This window comes from Syzygium oleosum, unplaced genomic scaffold, assembly GCF_021117445.2.
Source record: "Syzygium oleosum isolate NSW1041296 unplaced genomic scaffold, Sole_v2.1 Sole_v2.29, whole genome shotgun sequence".
NCBI classification, from domain to species: domain Eukaryota; kingdom Viridiplantae; phylum Streptophyta; class Magnoliopsida; order Myrtales; family Myrtaceae; genus Syzygium; species Syzygium oleosum.
Window position 1 is genome coordinate 3,866,941 of NW_026607513.1, and position 18,419 is coordinate 3,885,359.

The 18,419-nt window shown below is 37.7% G+C and overlaps 1 protein-coding gene across 1 annotated transcript; it reads right to left on the reverse strand.

Moving 5' to 3' along the window:
* Positions 1-10,855: 10,855 nt before the first annotated feature.
* Positions 10,856-11,877, reverse strand: LOC115692118 (transcription factor MYB82-like). Its single transcript, XM_030618886.2, has 3 exons — positions 11,714-11,877; positions 11,462-11,591; positions 10,856-11,354 (listed from the first exon to the last, which is right to left on the reverse strand). Exons 1-3 carry the CDS (start codon positions 11,856-11,858, stop codon positions 10,856-10,858), a joined length of 774 nt encoding a protein of 257 aa, XP_030474746.1. The 5' UTR covers positions 11,859-11,877.
* Positions 11,878-18,419: the final 6,542 nt, after the last annotated feature.

An 18,419-nucleotide genomic window follows, 5' to 3' on the forward strand; every position in this document is an offset into this window, starting at 1 on the left:
TGACACCAAAGATTGCGCAGTTTCCAACCCTCCTTGGCTTTGAATGAAGCTAGTCCTCTCCAAAGAGGGTCACTTGGATTTATACTCATCCTGTACCTCGCACGGGTCTTCAAACCTTGGCGTGCAAGGCTTTTTTCATGAATAATTAAAAGCAGATAATCACAAGGGGAAATGGGTACTTGATTTTCCAGGAAATAGCACGTATTTCTGCATATTTAGCATCATAGTAAAGTGGGTGTTGACCCCGAGTCTTGTTTGATATTCAAAATATAAATGGTCTCTGTTCCCATTGGAGGATTTCAACTATATGGTAACCCTTTATCTATTATAATTTTTGTTGCTCAATGTTTTAGCTAGCTCGAATCTTCCTGGCTTTTTGCAATCAATTCTTTTTCCGAGCAATGAAAATCTGGCAAAGGTCGACTCGTTTTATGGCCAATACCAAGCTTTGTTAGCGAAAGATGAGTTATAAGTATCGTTTTAGTATTCATTTTCCCTAGATAATTACTATAGAAGACCCCAAAGTGACGTGATAATTTTACTTATGATTAATCTAAATGTCTCATGTTGATCGATAACACAAGAGGATGATCCTAATCAGCTAGTTGGGAAGCAGAATACTTGTAATGAAAAGAGTGATTTAGCATGAAAAATAAATTATCATAAAACTTGCTTTTTCATGGATAATCAACGAGCAGATAATTCCAAGGGGCATTGGGTACTTGCTCTTCCTGGAAGCACCATATGTTGTGCATGTTTAGCATCAATGGTAAAGTACGGACTGACCCCCACTATTGGACATTCAAGTATAAAATGTATCTTGCCGTAGGAGACATACTCTAGTCACAACTATATACTGGCAAGCCCTTTACTCAACTAGGACAATTCATTACTCTAAAACTTTTAGCATGAACATCTGTCCAATCAATTTTTTCTCTCCAGCAACAAATGGCTTGTTTACATGAACTTAATAGAGCACACTTTCCTCTATTTCATTTACTTTCCCTCCAAGAATTTAGAATGAAAGATATTATTATAATTTCAGAAAATCAATATATATCTTTAGCGCATTCAATGAATGTGGAGGATGGTTTATTCGTATAAATCCAAGTTTAAGAGAGTATGCCTACTATGAAACAGATCTATGTTGATTTTGGCAAGTGAAGTAAACCTGCCTATGTCATTGGTGCGATTAGCGGATGACAATAAATTCCACAAAACAATTGAAAACTAACATATTATTTCTCCACGGTCTTGAAAATTGATGTGAAAAGGTGACCCACGCCAATTCACCAAGTTTGAAATTAGACGAAAGTTTTCCATTCTTTATGTGGTGACAAAGAACTTTTCCGGTGGTGGAGGCCAAGAATTGATATTGAAACAGATTAATTAAATGAACTAAATGGAAAGTTAGCTGCGAGGTCAATAGCTCATCGTGCAAAGTAATACCTGCTCGAGAGTGCTATACAACTTTCTAGAGCACCTTTAGCTTTTCTAACGTTGAACGAGTCAGGCAAGAAAATATTCAGGTAACTAATGTCAATTATTGATCCATGTAGTTTAGAATGACTTATGCTCATGACATTATCCTCTAATTTCATTCCCTAAATGCACCGAACTTTCATTTATATCAGTATTCTACTCAAAAAATATGATGTGCTTTTATTTTACACTGCATTGTCGAGTCTTCTAAAGTAAGATGCTGTAAGTTATGGATCTGAGGTGTCATATGTGATATATGATTGGCTCTAAGAAAGATTGTTATGGCGTTGTGGTGCAAGTCATTTGTACTTAGATTGGACTGCAGGAAGCATATAAAACATATGAACATGCGTGCTTTGAGGTTATTTTTAGTGGGTTATTACTTCTTTTTAACGTTTTAGTGAAATCTGTAAAAGGAGGACTTCCTCGGAGGGTTAAAGGACATCGTACATATTGAAATTGTGACTTGAATTGATTAACAAAACATGCTTAGTTCTAGCCTAATCTTTGGCGGCAAGTACTCTTAAAATAATTAAGCTTTGCAATATTCCATGAGCGAAATCCACACATTTATACATCGGTATGCAGCATTAATTGTTAATTTCACTGATCTGGAAGTCCTATTCTTGTTGCATTGTTGTGTGCGCGTGAGAGAGAGAGAGAGAGGGAGGAAGGGAGGAAGGGAGGGAGGGAGGGAGAGAGGGAGAGAGAGAGATAACACCTCACTCAGATAAGTGAAACCTAGATGCAATTGCAAAAGGCAGATTTATGTTTAATCAGAGACCTAGGAAATAATCAAGGGTTTGCAATAAACTATTATCGTAAACTGTCTTGTACCCAAGATACATTGCTCCTTTGTCAGCAGCGAAGTTAAATAATGCATCTTCACTTGTCATAAAACACACCAAATTCAATAGGAAACTTGCCATCCGATGAAAGGTCCAAATTCTGAAATCTTGACTATAGCATTCCTTCAACACGCTTATACTCCTGAGCATCTTAGATACATGCTTCCTTTTTTTTTTTTTTTTGGTAACCGAGGTGTTTGCGTCAGCTTGCGCGCACCTCGATTATTCCTCGGGGGAGACTAGCACAGCAACCCACCGCCATGGCCCCCCACTTAAATCACAAGTGCTCAGCTGGGGAATCGAACTTGGGACCAGTGCGCCTAACTATACAATCTCAAGTACGCCATAACCAACTGAGCTACCCGTGGGTGAGTATACATGCCTCTTTTTGTAGGGAACGAAATAAAAAAAGTTACATATTATTAAAACTCATTCACCAAATGGATGTGGTCAACGCGCAAAGCTAAACATTACTAAATTACTCTCTCTCTCTCTCTCCCCGACTTTTTGAACACGTGCGTTTGATTTTAAGAACACAAAATATTCAGAAATCTTGAGGCGACAGCTCACGTATGACCACTAATGGAATTCATGAAGAACATAGAGAAGGACGTCTATTCTAAGGCACGACGAAGACTTTCATGTTTACCACTTTCATACTTCACAATGACTCCCGCAAATTCAACTGTGTAATGTGGAGCTTCTTTTTTCTTTTGTTCTATCAGAGTCACAACAGATGTTTGTGCATCTAGAACATGAAGTCATATACACTTACCAGGTTTGGTTTGGTTGAAGAGAGATAGGGTTTGGCTGGCTGAACCCATCTCAGGTCCATCTGGCAAGAAACTTTTGTACCCTAATTAGTCCCAACCTATGTTTTTCCATATTTTCATCAGTCATATACACTAATTAGGGATTTCCTAACCCCTGTAGAGCGACTGGCGGGGAATCTAGGCATGATAGGTGGCGTTCAGGAAAGATTGGCAAAAGTTTTGCTCAACTTTTCTCTTCCCACTCTTCTCATTACGATTCACCTCCTCCTTCAATCTCTCTGACATCCTTAACGATTCTTTGCCTTGGCCGGTCGCCGTCTCGCCGTCCACCACATCTCTCTCTCTCTCTCTCTCTCTCTCTCTCTCTCTCTCTGCTTTATCATTTCGAAGTGAGACCTTGCCATCGTACCACCGATCTGCATCTCTCTCTGATTTTTCCTCACTATCATCACTGTGGGAACAGTACCTTCATAAAGGGAGAATTTTATTTTGTTCAGTTGATGGATGAAAGCCCGGAAAGTACCGTTTTGCCTTGCAGAGGTGGGAATTAGGGCCAGCGCTGTGCATCGATTGGGTGCGAGGCAAGAGTGGAAAGTGCAGCACCTTATGGTGTGCGCACAAGAAATGTGATCAAATGGCCCGTATCCATCTCTAATTCTAATCTAATATAAAATATTTGTATCAATTTGCCTATAAAGTAAGTCAGTTACCAAGCCACATAAATCATTGTGTGTTGTTTGTGTCAAATTCACTTTTAGTTTTTGGTGCGCGACATTGTGGTGCCTAGCTAGTATTCTACCTACAACTAATTTTTAAATCTTGAGCTACTCATAAATTTCTAACTAGGTCAGAAAGACCACCTTTCTTTTCCTCTGAAAAGGAGTTAGCTAAATTTACACATGTATCGGTGCATGACTGAAATTGCATAATATGGACCATGATCATGAAACTAGGTTTAGATGGCAGCTCCATCTTGTAGCCAAAGTTCAAACTAGGCAATTTGCTAAACAACTAAAACAGGCTTTCATACAGCATAAATTTATGAGACTATGAAATTAGTCAAATGACTTCTCATTATATAATCAATTAAATATCAATTTCGACACGTGAATGCATTGGGCTGCGGCCTCGCATTAAAAAGATTTTAAAAAATCTTGGAGTGTTCATTTGGTTTATGATGACGCAACCCTAATGCAAGTAATACAATTCTGCTCCCGTCATCCATGTCTTCAGCAAAGGTTGAATTCAATCGGTAGGGCCAAATGAAATAAAAGAAAAGGCAACTTGCTGCCTTGGTTTTGTCATGCTGCAGTGGAAAAAGACAACGAAGCGTACCGGAAGTATGAAAGCGATTCAAACGTTGTCTGTCTACCCCAATTTGGAAAGTGCACGACAAAATTAAAATGTATACTGGCAAAAGCATGACATTAATGGACAAATGTCTGTGATCTCTTGAAGGAGGGAAAAAAATCATTGTACAAAATCAGCCTAATCATTTTATGCAATGAAGATAGCCAAGGACACCATAAAAGTTACTGTTAATATCAAGAATTATTGTTCTCTTTTGGAGACCTAGCTATCTATTAGCATCAAGAATTAAATGCAACAACCGAAATATAAAGCCCAAGACCATTTTAATATTAGTGTTTCTCTATCTCTACATATGGACTAACCACCGATCGTTAGTCCATTTAAAATCTTACGCTCATAGGTCAAAGTACACTTTTTAAGAAAAATGTTGTTTAAAGATTGAATTTTCAAAATTTATTCAAGAATTTGGAGGCAATTGGGGAGGCTAAAGATCTGAGCACTTTGTTATTTCTTAGGGACCCAAATGTTCTTATCCATGAACTAGTAGTTGCTTAGGAGAAACGAAGCACAAAACCCTGGCCCGCTAGTAAGGAGAAGAAGAAGAAGAAGAATTGCGAGTGGGGGTCGTCTTGCCCGAGTTCAAGATGCCACCTAGAACAAGTCCGTAGAAAATTTTGAGGTTTCTGTCAGTTTATGTATAACTTTATAGATAAAATGTCTGTAAGAATGTACTCAAATGTCTTAAGCGGGGTCAACTAACAGATGAATGCATGCACACGGAGGGTGAAACCAGTCGGGAATCAAAGGGATTGACCGGTTGCTGTTCCCTACAATGAGTTTCAGAGGGAAGGAGACGGGAGGGTGGAAGTACGAAAGAGACAAAGTCCATGGACTTTTTACTAAGAAATAGAAATCACGTGTGGAGAATGAGGGTTGTATATGAAAACGTCAACTAGTCATAGGAAACTGTTGTAACTGCGACATATATGGATTGATATATAACTTAATGAAAATAGGTTGAAAAGTCAATTATATTCTACCTAAAACTTTCCTACTTGATCGTCTTTTTTTTCTTCCGTTTATCACGATGGCCCAAAGAAATCCAGCAGTTTCTAGCCTTACATCTGTGTTGTACAAATTATGTGATTTGATTCGGGACCAAAACAGTCATGAACCTATTACATTGGTATTAATTCAGTTATAAATCTTTCAATTGAACCAATTGAGCCCAAAGCCTTTTCACATTGGTACCAAATTAGGTTGTTCGACCAATTTAGGTAAGAAATCACTAACATGGATACCGGCCATCCTATATGGCACGGCCGGCACTAAAGTGGACATTTTTAATAACATTTTAATAATTTAAAAAAAAATCCCTTTCTTCTTTTTTGTTCCTTTTTTTTTTCTTCTCTTTCTTCTATGGCCTGTGGTCGGTCTGGTGTCGCGACCTAAAAAAATCGGGTTTTCCGATCTTAGGCTAATGAATTACTAGATCAATTAAATTAACTAACCTAGCTCGAGTTCTCCCAAACTCTACCAATTCGCAACTTAGGTCCAATTATGAGCATGCAAATATTTTCAATGGGAGTCACCACTAATCATTTAAGGTAGGTTGATTAGAAACCTAAATAAAATAGCGGGAGTACTATTTTATTTCTGCGAACAAGAAATTATGGATTCGGGGACTTGGTTACGCTAGATTCCCTAACGCCCTTTCGGTACTAATTTCAAGAAAAATACTTAATTTGACAATTTTGATCAATCCTGACTTAGAGTTCAAAGGTGCAGAAATTTTTTTTTTGATTTTTTTTATTTATTTAAATGAAAGCTCACCTATATGTAATGGCGTGCAAAAAATTGACATGCGATTAATGCAACCTAACATGCAAACTATATGTCATGCGACGACGTGACTTATTTCTAATGACGGGCATATTATTTTTTTTGTATTTTTTTCTTTAATGAAATTCGGAATTAAAAATAACAATTATCTAAACATGCAATTTTAAACTAAAGAAATTAACCTATTCTAGAGTAATATTTTTGGTATTTTTTTTATCGAAATTCGAAATTAAAATCCAGTAAAAAAAAATAATAACCTCTAAATCTTTCGAATTAAGTTTCGATCTGAAGCCTGACAGATTGATTCTAAAATTCGAAATACCCGCTATGGAAATAACTCTATCTAAAGCCTGATAGATAGATTTATTTCCACGTGGGCGGTTGCGGATTAGGAAATTTTCCTAATCGATCACATCTTGAAAAAATTTACATATCTTAAATATCTTGGATATATTCAAAAGATTTTGAAAATTCTAAATTCTATCCAAATTTGAAAAGTAATAGATATCCAAGATTTCAGAAAAAGGAAATAAAATCCTAATTGGAATAATGCTTATTATCCAAATATGCAAAATTAGATATCATTAAGCACAAATTAGGCAACCAAATATTTGAATCAAATCGAGATATGATAATTAATTTAAATCATAGAATATTAATCGGTCTGTTTTCCCGGCGAGGTAATTTGAGATTTCTTTCATAATTTGAATCGACACGAAAGGCGAGAGCGGAGTCGAGTCAGGAATGGACGTCTAGGCGGCGGTGGCACCGCTCGCGGTGGTGTGCGATCGAGGAAGAAAGCGAGCGCAGGCGTGTTTGTGCTTGGCGGTGGCACAGGCGGAGCAACTACCGGCGAGCGCGGCCAGGGGGCAAGCGGCCGGTGCGCGGCGGTGGCGAAAGCGACGGGGCGGACGGCTGAGCGGCGGGGGGGAGGACGGAGAGCATAGATCATAGGGGAGCTACTGGGGTGAGGATCGGGCAGTGAGGGGGCGGGGGAGTTGGCCGCGGGAAAATATGCCCACAGGCGTGCGTGCGGCGTTGATGGGGCGAGGCGGGCGAGCAAAATGGGCCCTGGGACCGGCGTGGTGCGTCGGCCGGTGGCGCGACGCGGCGGTGGTGCGGCGCGACGGTGGTGCGGCGCGGCGGGCAGTCTCCTTCTCTCTCTCTCACTTTTTTCAAAATTCTCTCGTATGTCTCTCTAAAAATCCGATCTGAAAAATTATGAGAACCCCCTCTCAGATTATGAGACATAAACATATATTTATAGTGTAAACCTAGGTCAATTAGCATGGCTTTCTAGTCCTAATGGGCTTAGGTTTATGCTTTAATTTAATTCTAAGTGAGCTGAATTAATTTGGGCTTTTCTTTAATTAAGCATAATGGGTTAATTTAAGCTCAAATTAAGACAACCAAGCCCTTTTGCGTGTGATTTTCGGCCCATGCTTTCCGAGTGAGCCGAGTCTCGTTCGGTGCCCGAGCTCGATTTACATGATGAAGTTTAAGCTCGCTTACCACCGCCGATCCGATGCGAAATGCAGTTAATCTATATGAACCTAAACTTTATGCTATGCGATTTGTAATATTTTTGTTCAGGAGTTAAAATTTAATCCCTAATTTTCTATATAATTAACCACTAAATGATGCGCCGAAATTTAAGTGTCAACATCTGGCCATCGGCCACAAGCGAGGGCTGGACCCTCGTGGCCTAGGTGAGGGTTGTGTTCACATCAGTGCTGGTCATCTAGCGGCCGTGCTACTTAGGACAATCGGCGTCCACATTAGCGATTTCTAGCCTAAATTGGTCGGATGAATTAAATTGGTTCCAATTTGAAAAGATTTAAGACTAAATTTATCCAATTGAAAGGTTTAAGATTGAATTGGTACTGATGCAGTAAGTTGTTTTTTTTCCCCGATTCGATTCACTCACCAAATAGATGCAGATTCTCTAGGATTGCTGTTTGTTTATCTAGAAGCAAGGCTAATTTGCTTCCATACATATGGTACGACTTCATCACTACCTAGGTTGTCGCACGTTACCCATATGTACGTGTATTGTCTTGTACTTCTAGCCTTACTAAAAAATTGGAATACAAAGAAAGTCTATTCATCTGCCGCTAATTTGAATGCTTAGTTTGGGAAAGAAGGGAGGTTGTGAAAAATGAAGGACATGGATCTGCGAAATTAAGTATATATAAAAGTTTTTATGAGGAGGAGATGAGGTTAATTTAGAAATTTTCCACCACTTCAAGCTTTCCAGACAATGCATAAATTATCACATCTCATAGAACATAGTCGCATAGGCAAGAGTTTTGTCTAGTTGTCTTTTGTATTTGTTAATGTTTCCTCTCTTAGCCTCCGTTTATTTCGCGAAAAATAAAATAATTTGACAAATATATTCCTAAAAATAATCAATTACATTGCTTAAAAAAATGAATGAACAGAAAATATTTTCATCGCTCACAAAAATGTTTTGACATAAATTATTGTCGGTAATGAAAATATTTTTTATTGACTAATTATTGTAAAGCGATACAAGCAAGCATTTTTAGGCATATATTTTCTGAATTATTCATTTTCCACAAAACAAAGGCAACATTAGTACGCCCTTAATTCACGTCCATGATAATCGTGATTGGTGAATATGCACCCGTGAAGTACTAAAATCCGACGGTATAAGGAGGTGTTGACATTTTTAATTGGGACAATCACCGTACGTTGTCGACTTCAATCGTTCATTTAGTTTTTAAAAAGAGCAATAGATTATTTTCTCTATTATTGCGATATATTCCCTCACCAGCATGTGATATTGTTTTTCCTAGCCCATCAACTTTGACCAAAAATAAATCGAGAATTCCTTGAAAAGGCTATAATCAATCAGTTTACACAAGCATTTCTTGTATGATTAATCTCAATTCAGGTGAAACTAACCGGTTTATAGAATAACTTTGACTTCTCGTATTTTCCTTGTATGACACGGCGTTGCTGATAAAATGATAACCCGAAGTAATTTGCTGTTTTCTTATACGAACCAGGTCCCATACATGAAATAGCGAAGTTCTTTTTAAGATGATAATGGAAAATAAGGTCAGTATTTTGATTATTTTCTGTGTTTATAATACAGGAAAAATTCCACTCCATTACTATAATGTCGGCAATTTACTAAGTTAATCATTATTCGCAACCATCAATCAATTTACAAGCACGGAACAATGAAATTCTGCCATCATATTAAAAAATGTGGAAGACTCGAAAGTTTGTTTAGTCCAATCAAATGTGATACATGTTAGGATGTACGTATGAGTTGTTTTAGAAAAAGTCTCACACCAGAGAATTTGTGTAGTTTGGAATAGTTAATACATCATAATTTGTGTAAAACTCATTGGCTTAAGCTTTTAAATGAAGTTGAGTCTAACTAGATATGTTTACAAGCTCGGGCTCTCTTTTGGTGATCTCCTCAGATAATGGTATTAGGTTTTTGCTACATGCTCCAAATAGATGTATCAGAGTCAATGGTTGATTGGTATCCCACTCCCAATTAGTATCAGTATTTGGTGAATTGGAAACCTCCATGGTTCGGTCTTGGATAAAGAGACCAGGATATTAATATATTGTAGTTGGCCTGGCCATTGTGAACCTCCATAGTTCAATCTTGGAGAAAGAGATCAAAGATATTAATATATCCTAATTGACCTGGACATGGGAAGATGATATCAGATTTTTTATACGCGCTCTCAATAATACACACATTTTGACAGGGGTGAAGGGTATTGTCCTTGGTATATGAGACATTCAGATTGTGGAGGAGTAGACAGGTTATAACTTACAAGGTTACGGTTTTTATAGATACGTGGCACGCGTCCAATGGCTCCATAAGACGAAGGAAAAAGATGGAAACAGGACATGGAAGTAGGGCCTTTTCACTCTTTTGAGAAGAGGAATTAGGTAAATAAATCTTAATAGCATAAATACAGCGACGTCCCCTATGTTTATTATTGAAATTACATCGGCACTCCCGCTAGACCCATTTACCTGTTCCAGATGTTTTCGAATGTGTGATGTTGTGATCCTGTTATGGGAATAACATCATGTTATTTTATGAACCTTTTACAAACTTCCTCAGTTTCTTAAGTTTAGAAAGAATCGTTCTCTTTTCGAGAAGAAAGCACTCCTTTTGAACATGGCCTAAACTCTATGATGCTAGGCCGTTTCAGTGTACTCGATGGTTTTACTTTATTCTGCCCAATTATCCTAAACATGAGAGAGAGAGAGAGAGAGAAAGAGAGAGAGAGAGAGAGAGATGCTAAAGATAATGTACCATGGAAATAATTCACAAGATAAAGATCAAAATACTGGAAAGGGACCGCAAAGCAAAATGAGCACTAGAGGAGAGAATATCTACGAAGCATAAGTGCATCACCAAATCTGTTGTTAAATCATCTCCATTCGTCCAAGAACATTCATACGGCAGATAAGCATGCTATTTCACAATTTGGGTTATTCATAGCTGCACAACATATAGCACCCTCAAAAACTTTGCTTCATCCTAAACCAAACTTTTGCAGTCCATCTCCGAGATCAAGATTAATTTTATTGCAACCGTCATGACTCCCCCCACAAATCTAGGACAAAATCATCATAGGAACTAGCGAAGTATGTAGGCTCAGGCTGCGCGCAACCATAAGAAGGGGCATTATTAGTTCCTGAGTTGGCGCACATGTACTCGAAATCTTCTTCTATGTAAAGATCTTCCACTGCAAGAGCTTGGTCCCATAAGGTTTCTCCTTCACCAATCTCATATTCTTGTGATGAGCACCTGTTATATCTCCATGGTTTCTCATCATGGACTCCAATGGAAGGACAAGAGTTATCTGCATTTGTTGCCGGGATTTGATTGTCAAGTCCAAGGCTTGATGCATTCGGACTGTCAGTCAAGGGATGGAATGAGATGTCTTTACGATCAGTGTGGACATTAACATCATTGCATGTGTTCTGCAAACGAAAGTTCTCCTCAGAGACCCGTTTCTTCAAGCGGGTATTCCAGTAGTTCTTTATTTCGTTGTCCGTTCTTCCTGGAAGCCTAGCTGCAATCGCGGCCCAGCTGAAACAAAGAGATAAAAGACATTTTCATCAGTAAGAGGCAATTAAGTAGCTAGTGCTTTCAATTAAGGTCACAACTTCGCCTTCAATTAAAGTGTAATTACTTACCGATTTCCAAGAACTCGGTGCAGCAAAATGATGGTCTCCTCCTCTTCTTGGGTGATGTTTCCATGATTGATGTTGGGCCTCAAATAGTTCATCCAACGGAGACGGCAACTTTTGCCAGTTCTTGCCAAACCTGGGAAATAACGCATATGATTCAAGACAAGGGTTAGTCGAACATACCCCCACAAAAGTTAGAAAGAGCAGACATATCCAAAGAGAAGCACATGAGGAGAATATGAATTATGCATCACAGACCAGCAGGTTTGGCCATGTGAGTCCAGTTCCAAATGCCATATCTCTCGATATAAGCCACTAGTCTTTGATCTTCTTCGACACTCCAGGCACCCTTTTTAACCAGAGTCTTACTGTTGCTTTTGTCGTTCCTCGGGTACCTGGCCATTGTGTTGATCGATACGGATCAGTTCAGAGAACCTGATGAAAATGCTGTCTTTCAGAGTCTCTTCTTGGCCTGAATGATGAAGCTCACTCTTTGAGGTGCTTATAAAGACATGGTGGTCCTCGTACGACATTCCTATATCTTGCACGTGTATACAAAGTCCATAATATTCAATATTCTTGCTTGAAATTTTCTAAGTCCGATGATTTCGAGGAAAGGGGCACTGGTCCTGGAAAGTGGATCTGTTCATGCATCATTGGCACCATCACAATGGGCGGTGTGAACTGACCCCACGGCATAATTTATGTTTGTGCATGTCTTTTCCTATGGTCATTGGCTCTCTAATTTGACTCTGGGGGGACCATGTACTTGAACACATACAAGTAGATGGGAATCTTATAACCATATAATTAGTCGCTGCGTACTCCACCTCAGAGGTATAGGCCATGCCACATTCAAATTTATGACTATATAAAGCCGTATATGATATATAGTGATGCTTGGACTATATTATCACCGGATGGATTTAGGGATAAGGAACGAATTTGTATGTGTAATTAGAGTGTATAAAAAGGAGGTCAACTTACCACAACTTATGAAATTACTAACCTTATATGATAATGATAGCTTATAAAATTAGAATTTCTTGTACTAATTTTTTGTCTTTTATTTACATAACTTACAAATATTTCAAATTTACTAACTCTTATATGAAATTACAAACCTAAATTAGAATGAATTTCTAACTTTTGCCATATTAAATTATCAAATAATTTTGGGTTAGAAACTCTCGTTTGAGTCCTTACCAATGTATAAGCACAAAACTACCTCATAACATAATTAGAAAAAACTTATAGACAACTCAAGTGAGAATTCGTAACACAAAACTAGTTGGTAATTGAATCAGAGAAAAGTTGATAAGTTACCCAAATACAGTTGATAATTCCATACAATAATTGGTTAGAGACGAGGTAGTTTTTTTTTTTTTTTTGTAAAAGAGTAAATGAAGACGATAATTAAACAAAATAGACATTGGTATAAGAGTTGGACAAATTACCAGAATAGATTTAAAACTATTGCAATTGTTCCAAGTCCTAAACCTTTCAATTTGGCCAATTTAATCTTAATCCTTTTGCAAATTTACCAATTTAGTCCTAAATTTTTCAATCGTGCCAATTTAGTACTAAATATTTTGACGATTTGCCAATTTAATCTTTTTGATCAATTTTGGCTAGAAAACGTGAACGTGGCAATCTAGTCAGCACTAGCTGCCCTACTTAACATAGCCAACGGGACGATCGGCACCAACACTGACAAATTTTTAAAGATTTTTATGAATTTTTATTACTTTGTTCCTTTTTCGTTTCCACTTTTTTTCCAACTCTTGGCGGCGAGGTCGCCAACAGGCGAGGGCTGCAACGCCATCAAGAGCCTTTGAGGCTCGAGATCGTCTAGGGGATGGAAGACCACCATCTCAATCTGCCATTGAAGTGTGTAAGAAGAACCTGCCCATTGATTCAATTGGGTCACGGAGACAAACGATTTGAGGCATTAAATGCTAGTGTTAGGACTGAAAGTGCTAAGCAAGTCGAACACGCTACCTAAATGAATTTGCACTAAGCTAATGCGGTAAAAGAAACAAAAACTTAAATCATTACCTCATAAGAAAATTGTCGAAGTGTGCAAACATGTTGTTGTGATGATGTTGTCAAACAGGCAAGTAATCCAAACGCTGCCTACGTCATCCGTGAGGTCAGCAGCAATAGATTAATCAGCAGGAACATATAATAAAAGCAACTTGCAATCTTGGGTTTCATAAACTTCTATTTTTTTTCTGAAGAAAGTCCTTGCCTTTGTTCAAAAGAAAGAAACAAAGAAATTGTGCAACAAAGCAACCCCACCGTACATCAAGTTTGAACTCCATTTGACTAACAGTTTACATTTCTCAAAAAGGGAAATTTTCGTGTCGCGACAATAGAAATTCGATACGCCCGTGATCATCCCGAACCACAAAAAAATACCCAATATAAGATGTGAAATAATCTCTATGAACAAAATTAGATAGTGGGATGGGATTGAAAAAACAAATTTAGCTGAATTTATTAGCAAGACTGCTAAAGTTTTGTTCAACAAATTTTCCTAGGCTTCACATAGGTCTGCATTGACCGGTCTTTGGTCGGAGCGATTATATTAAGAAGTAATTCTAGGCCCCTGCAATATCTTTGAACAATGATCATGTATGTCGTCTAGTGTGTGAAATTCTAGAGGACGAAGCACGTTTCATGCACAAAACGACAAAGAAAAAGATGAACACGCGTATTTAGAATAAGCTAGTAATATAAGAATGACAAAGTGTGGTTACTCATGATCCCATCTGTAATGAAGTTTCCAAATGAAAGATACAGCAAATTTAAAGAAAGAACGTAAGAGATCTCAAAGTCCACGGAATTTATTCCAAACAAATAATTTTTAGAAACGTGGATAATAAAAGGGTCTTCATCAGACACGTCATTGCCGATGCCATCACTTACGTCCATGATGTGATTGTGATGGGGACCCATCGCTTTGATCCAGTTGAAGAGGACAGTTAAATTAATTCTAGTGAATAAACACTTAAATTAGGGTTTTTTTTTTGTGGATAGATCTAGAAATATTAAATTATTTAATTAGCGCCATTTGGTACATGATAATACTTTCGGTTTTCATTAATGAAAATGAAAATATCGTTTCCTGTTTTTAGCTTTCAATTTTTCTGAAAATATGTTTGATTCGTGAAAGTGAGAACTCTCAGTTGGAACGAAAATGGGAAATAAGTTTGCGAAATTCATATTTTATTAAATACCACCTTAAATGAATTTTAATCATAAGAATTAGTATAAAACCTGAAACTTCGCTTTTCAGATGAAGGTTTGTCTTAATTTAAGGATTATCAGCCATGATTGTAGCTGGGTTTTCCAGCTTGACTCACTCAACCTCCATGGAAAATGGATGAAGTTTCGTCCAAAGAGGTCCTTTTCAAGGTCTTTTCTTGAAATTAATCACCGATAGAGATTGCCCTAAAATTATCATCTCTTTGCTGTTTTGACTTCGTGAACTACGTGTGTCACGTGTTAATAAATTTATATTTCTTTTGTATATTTTTCAAGCGCTACAAAAATGTCCACATTATTGACAATAGTTTAATGCAAATTGAGGATGTCTCGTGTCAAGCAAACTTGGCAGAATTGTCCAATGAAACATAACACAGGTTGTCATAAGTTGCCAATTGGCTAATTGGAAATATGAAAAGGTTAGACACAATTAAATAAATTAAACCAAAATCTTTCAAAAGAAAATTTGAAATGGATTTGGAATTTGTTTCAATTGAAATTGTGGATGGACAACCCGAATTAACAGCCACCATGAGGCCTGGGATCCACTAATGATCGCAAGAAACATTACCATATAGCAAGTACTCCTTCTACTCGAAGCTAGTTGATCACATTATGATACACAAGCACTACCTACGCACTTGTACACTTTTGGCCGGGAGGGGGGGTGGTGGTGGGGTGGGGTTGTAGGTATTTTTTCTCAATTTACAAATGAGAAATCAGATTTCTCTACTGCGCACCGGCCGCTTTTACGACTAAGCTACATCAAGTAATGCAATCAGATTTCTTATTAGCATTCGATGGTTACATCCAATTTGGATGTATCGGGGTACAACTACCCTAGCAGAGATTAACTATGATCTGGTACATGAAGAGCCTCTTCCCCGTGGTTAAGAAAAAAATAAACAATTACTAAATATAATCGATATACTAAGTGACGTGGTAAGCTGTACAATTCAAATGGAAATTTGAAAATATGTGGGCTAGATTTACCCAACATCATTCAGGACTTACAAAGATAGAGATCATTATTATAAAAGTAAATGGTCCGGGCTAGAGCTTCATCCAAAATGTCCTAGGCCGAAATTTGGTCGAAAGCCAGCCTCGACGGCCCATGGACAGCCCCAAAATATAATACTAGGACAAAACCTAGTAATATCAATTAAAAAAATCCTAATGAAACGTGCGTGTATTAGCGCTTTGACCTCGTAAAACAAAAAAATACGGTCAGCAGCAATAGATTAATCACTAGGACCATATAATAAAAAGCAACTTGCGATGTTGGGTTTCATAAACTTCTATTTTTTTCCGAAGAAAGTCGTTGCCTTTGTTCAAAAGAAAGAAACAAAGAAATTGCGCAACAAAGCAACCCCCCACCGTACATGTTTGTTAATCTTAAAAACGATTTGACCAATAGTTTGGTAAACTTGTAACTTTTACCGGAATATCATCCTTCTAGCTTACATTATCAAAACCGGAAATTTCCGTGTCCCAACGATAGAAACTTGACATCTCCACGTTCATCATGAACCGCAACCCAATTACATTTCGATATTCAAGATGCGGAATAATTCTACAAACATAATTAGATAATGAGATTGGTTTGAAAAACGAGGTTTGTTCAACAATATTTCAAAGGCTATTTCACGTTGGCCCGCATCCACCGGTCTTGGGTCGAACTAAACGATAGGCACGAACATGTATCGTCAAGTGGGGTGAAATTCTAGAGGAACAAGGATGTTTCATGCAAATAACGATAACGACAAGGAAGATGATGAATTAGCAGTTCTACAGACAACACACGGATTCAGGATTAGCGGGCAACATTATAAGAATGATTAAGTACGGTTACTTATCATTATGATTCCATCTGTAATAAAGTTTCAAAATGAAAGATATTGCAAATTAAAGAAAGAACGAAAGAGACGTCAAAGCCATCCATGGATTTCATTATGCATTAGACAGGTCGTTGCTGGGGCCATCACTTCCGTCCATAGTGAGAATTTTCAGCTTGAATAAAAACTAAAAACATGTTTGCGAAATTCATATTTGACTATACTATTGATATTATGATAAACATTTAATCTAAACTTGGGAAAGATTGTCCCCACTAATATATCGTCTTATATGAATTTAAATCAAAGAGTTAATTTCACATGAAACCTTGACGTTTCAAATGAAGCTTTGTCATAGGTAAGCATCACCAGCCCGGATGAAATTGCATACAGAGAGGTCCATTTCGATGTCTTTCTTGAATTGATTCACTGATAGAGATTGCCCTAATCTTATCATCTCTTCGTTGTTTTGGCTTCGTGTACTACGTGTATCACGTGGTAATAAATTTACATTTTTTTGAGAAAATTACCAAAAAGATCTACCTAGGAGAATCTCCATTCCTTTTGGAAACACATATTGGAGATTAAAGTCTTTTGGAAACAGGACCCTGTGGGGTTCAAGACATCAAGACCCTGGCCATACTCAAGAATGAATTGGTGTTGTTCGGTCCGATTTCCATTAAAGTACAATCAAAGCTTACGATGTTTCAACTGAGATCACACCATCGAGGTTCTTGAATCTGTTTGTGAGAAAAAGAAAAAAGAAAAAAGAATCGGAGTAATTTCATAGTTCCCCCTTTAATAAGAGATTGTACCCCACTACTAAGATTTACTAGCCGATACGCCATCTTTGGATACAATTACATATCGAATTTTTTCTTGTTCAACTCCCAGCCTATTTCCTTTCTTGTATACTGAATGATCTTCTCTCGCCTACGGAAACAATAATGTCGCTGGGTTAAACAAAATGGTCCATATTTCTTCAATGTATCTTGAATACATTAAATTCCTAAATTTATAAGCCAAAAATACTAAAATTTTCTGTTGAGAAAGATTTTCCTAGAGTTCATATAAGTCTGGATTGACTGGAGACAATACATATCAAGAATCGAGTCAACGCCCGGCAAGATCAACAATAATCTGTGGACAAAATGCGCCTGGGAAATCCTAGAGCAAGTCCCGTGCACATCACACCAATTCAGAATTAGATAAGGAATCAATGAAGGGGTCCAGTACAGTACACATCATTGCTGATGCCCTCTCTGACGTCCATATGTGATGGCGACGGCGACGACGGCGACTCGTTGCTCTGTGATTTATCAATTGAAGTTGAACACAGAGACAAGAACTGCGAAACCCCAAAGTCCCGTTTAGGATTTAATTAACTTGAATTTTCCTAATTAAGCTCCGGTTTGGGCTCTGTTTTTTTCACTAATCGTCTGGGCCCATCCGAGTAATAGGCCAAAGATTCAAGGCCAGGCTGTGAAATTTCTCGAGTACTGCCCAACATGTGATCTAAATTGACAAATCAATTTGTAGGGTCTAAACTTTTTCCAAGGTCTTTTTCAGTATTAGAGATTGCCCTAATGTATCGTCTGTATGTATGAAGATTTGACTGCCCGAGCTGTGCATGTCGATAGTGAGTTTATCCAATGCTATGTGGTAAAAGTTAAGGGAGCTAGTGTTGTGAATGAATGTACATTTTCACTGTCAAAATCAATATTTGGTAAACTTTCACCCACTGTTTTGGAAGTTTAACTTCTTAAGCAGTTGGCTCTCATTCTTTAAGCCAATAAATATATGAACATGGGATGATTTTTTCTTTTTTCTTTGAATCTCTTGTACATTCTGATCTTATA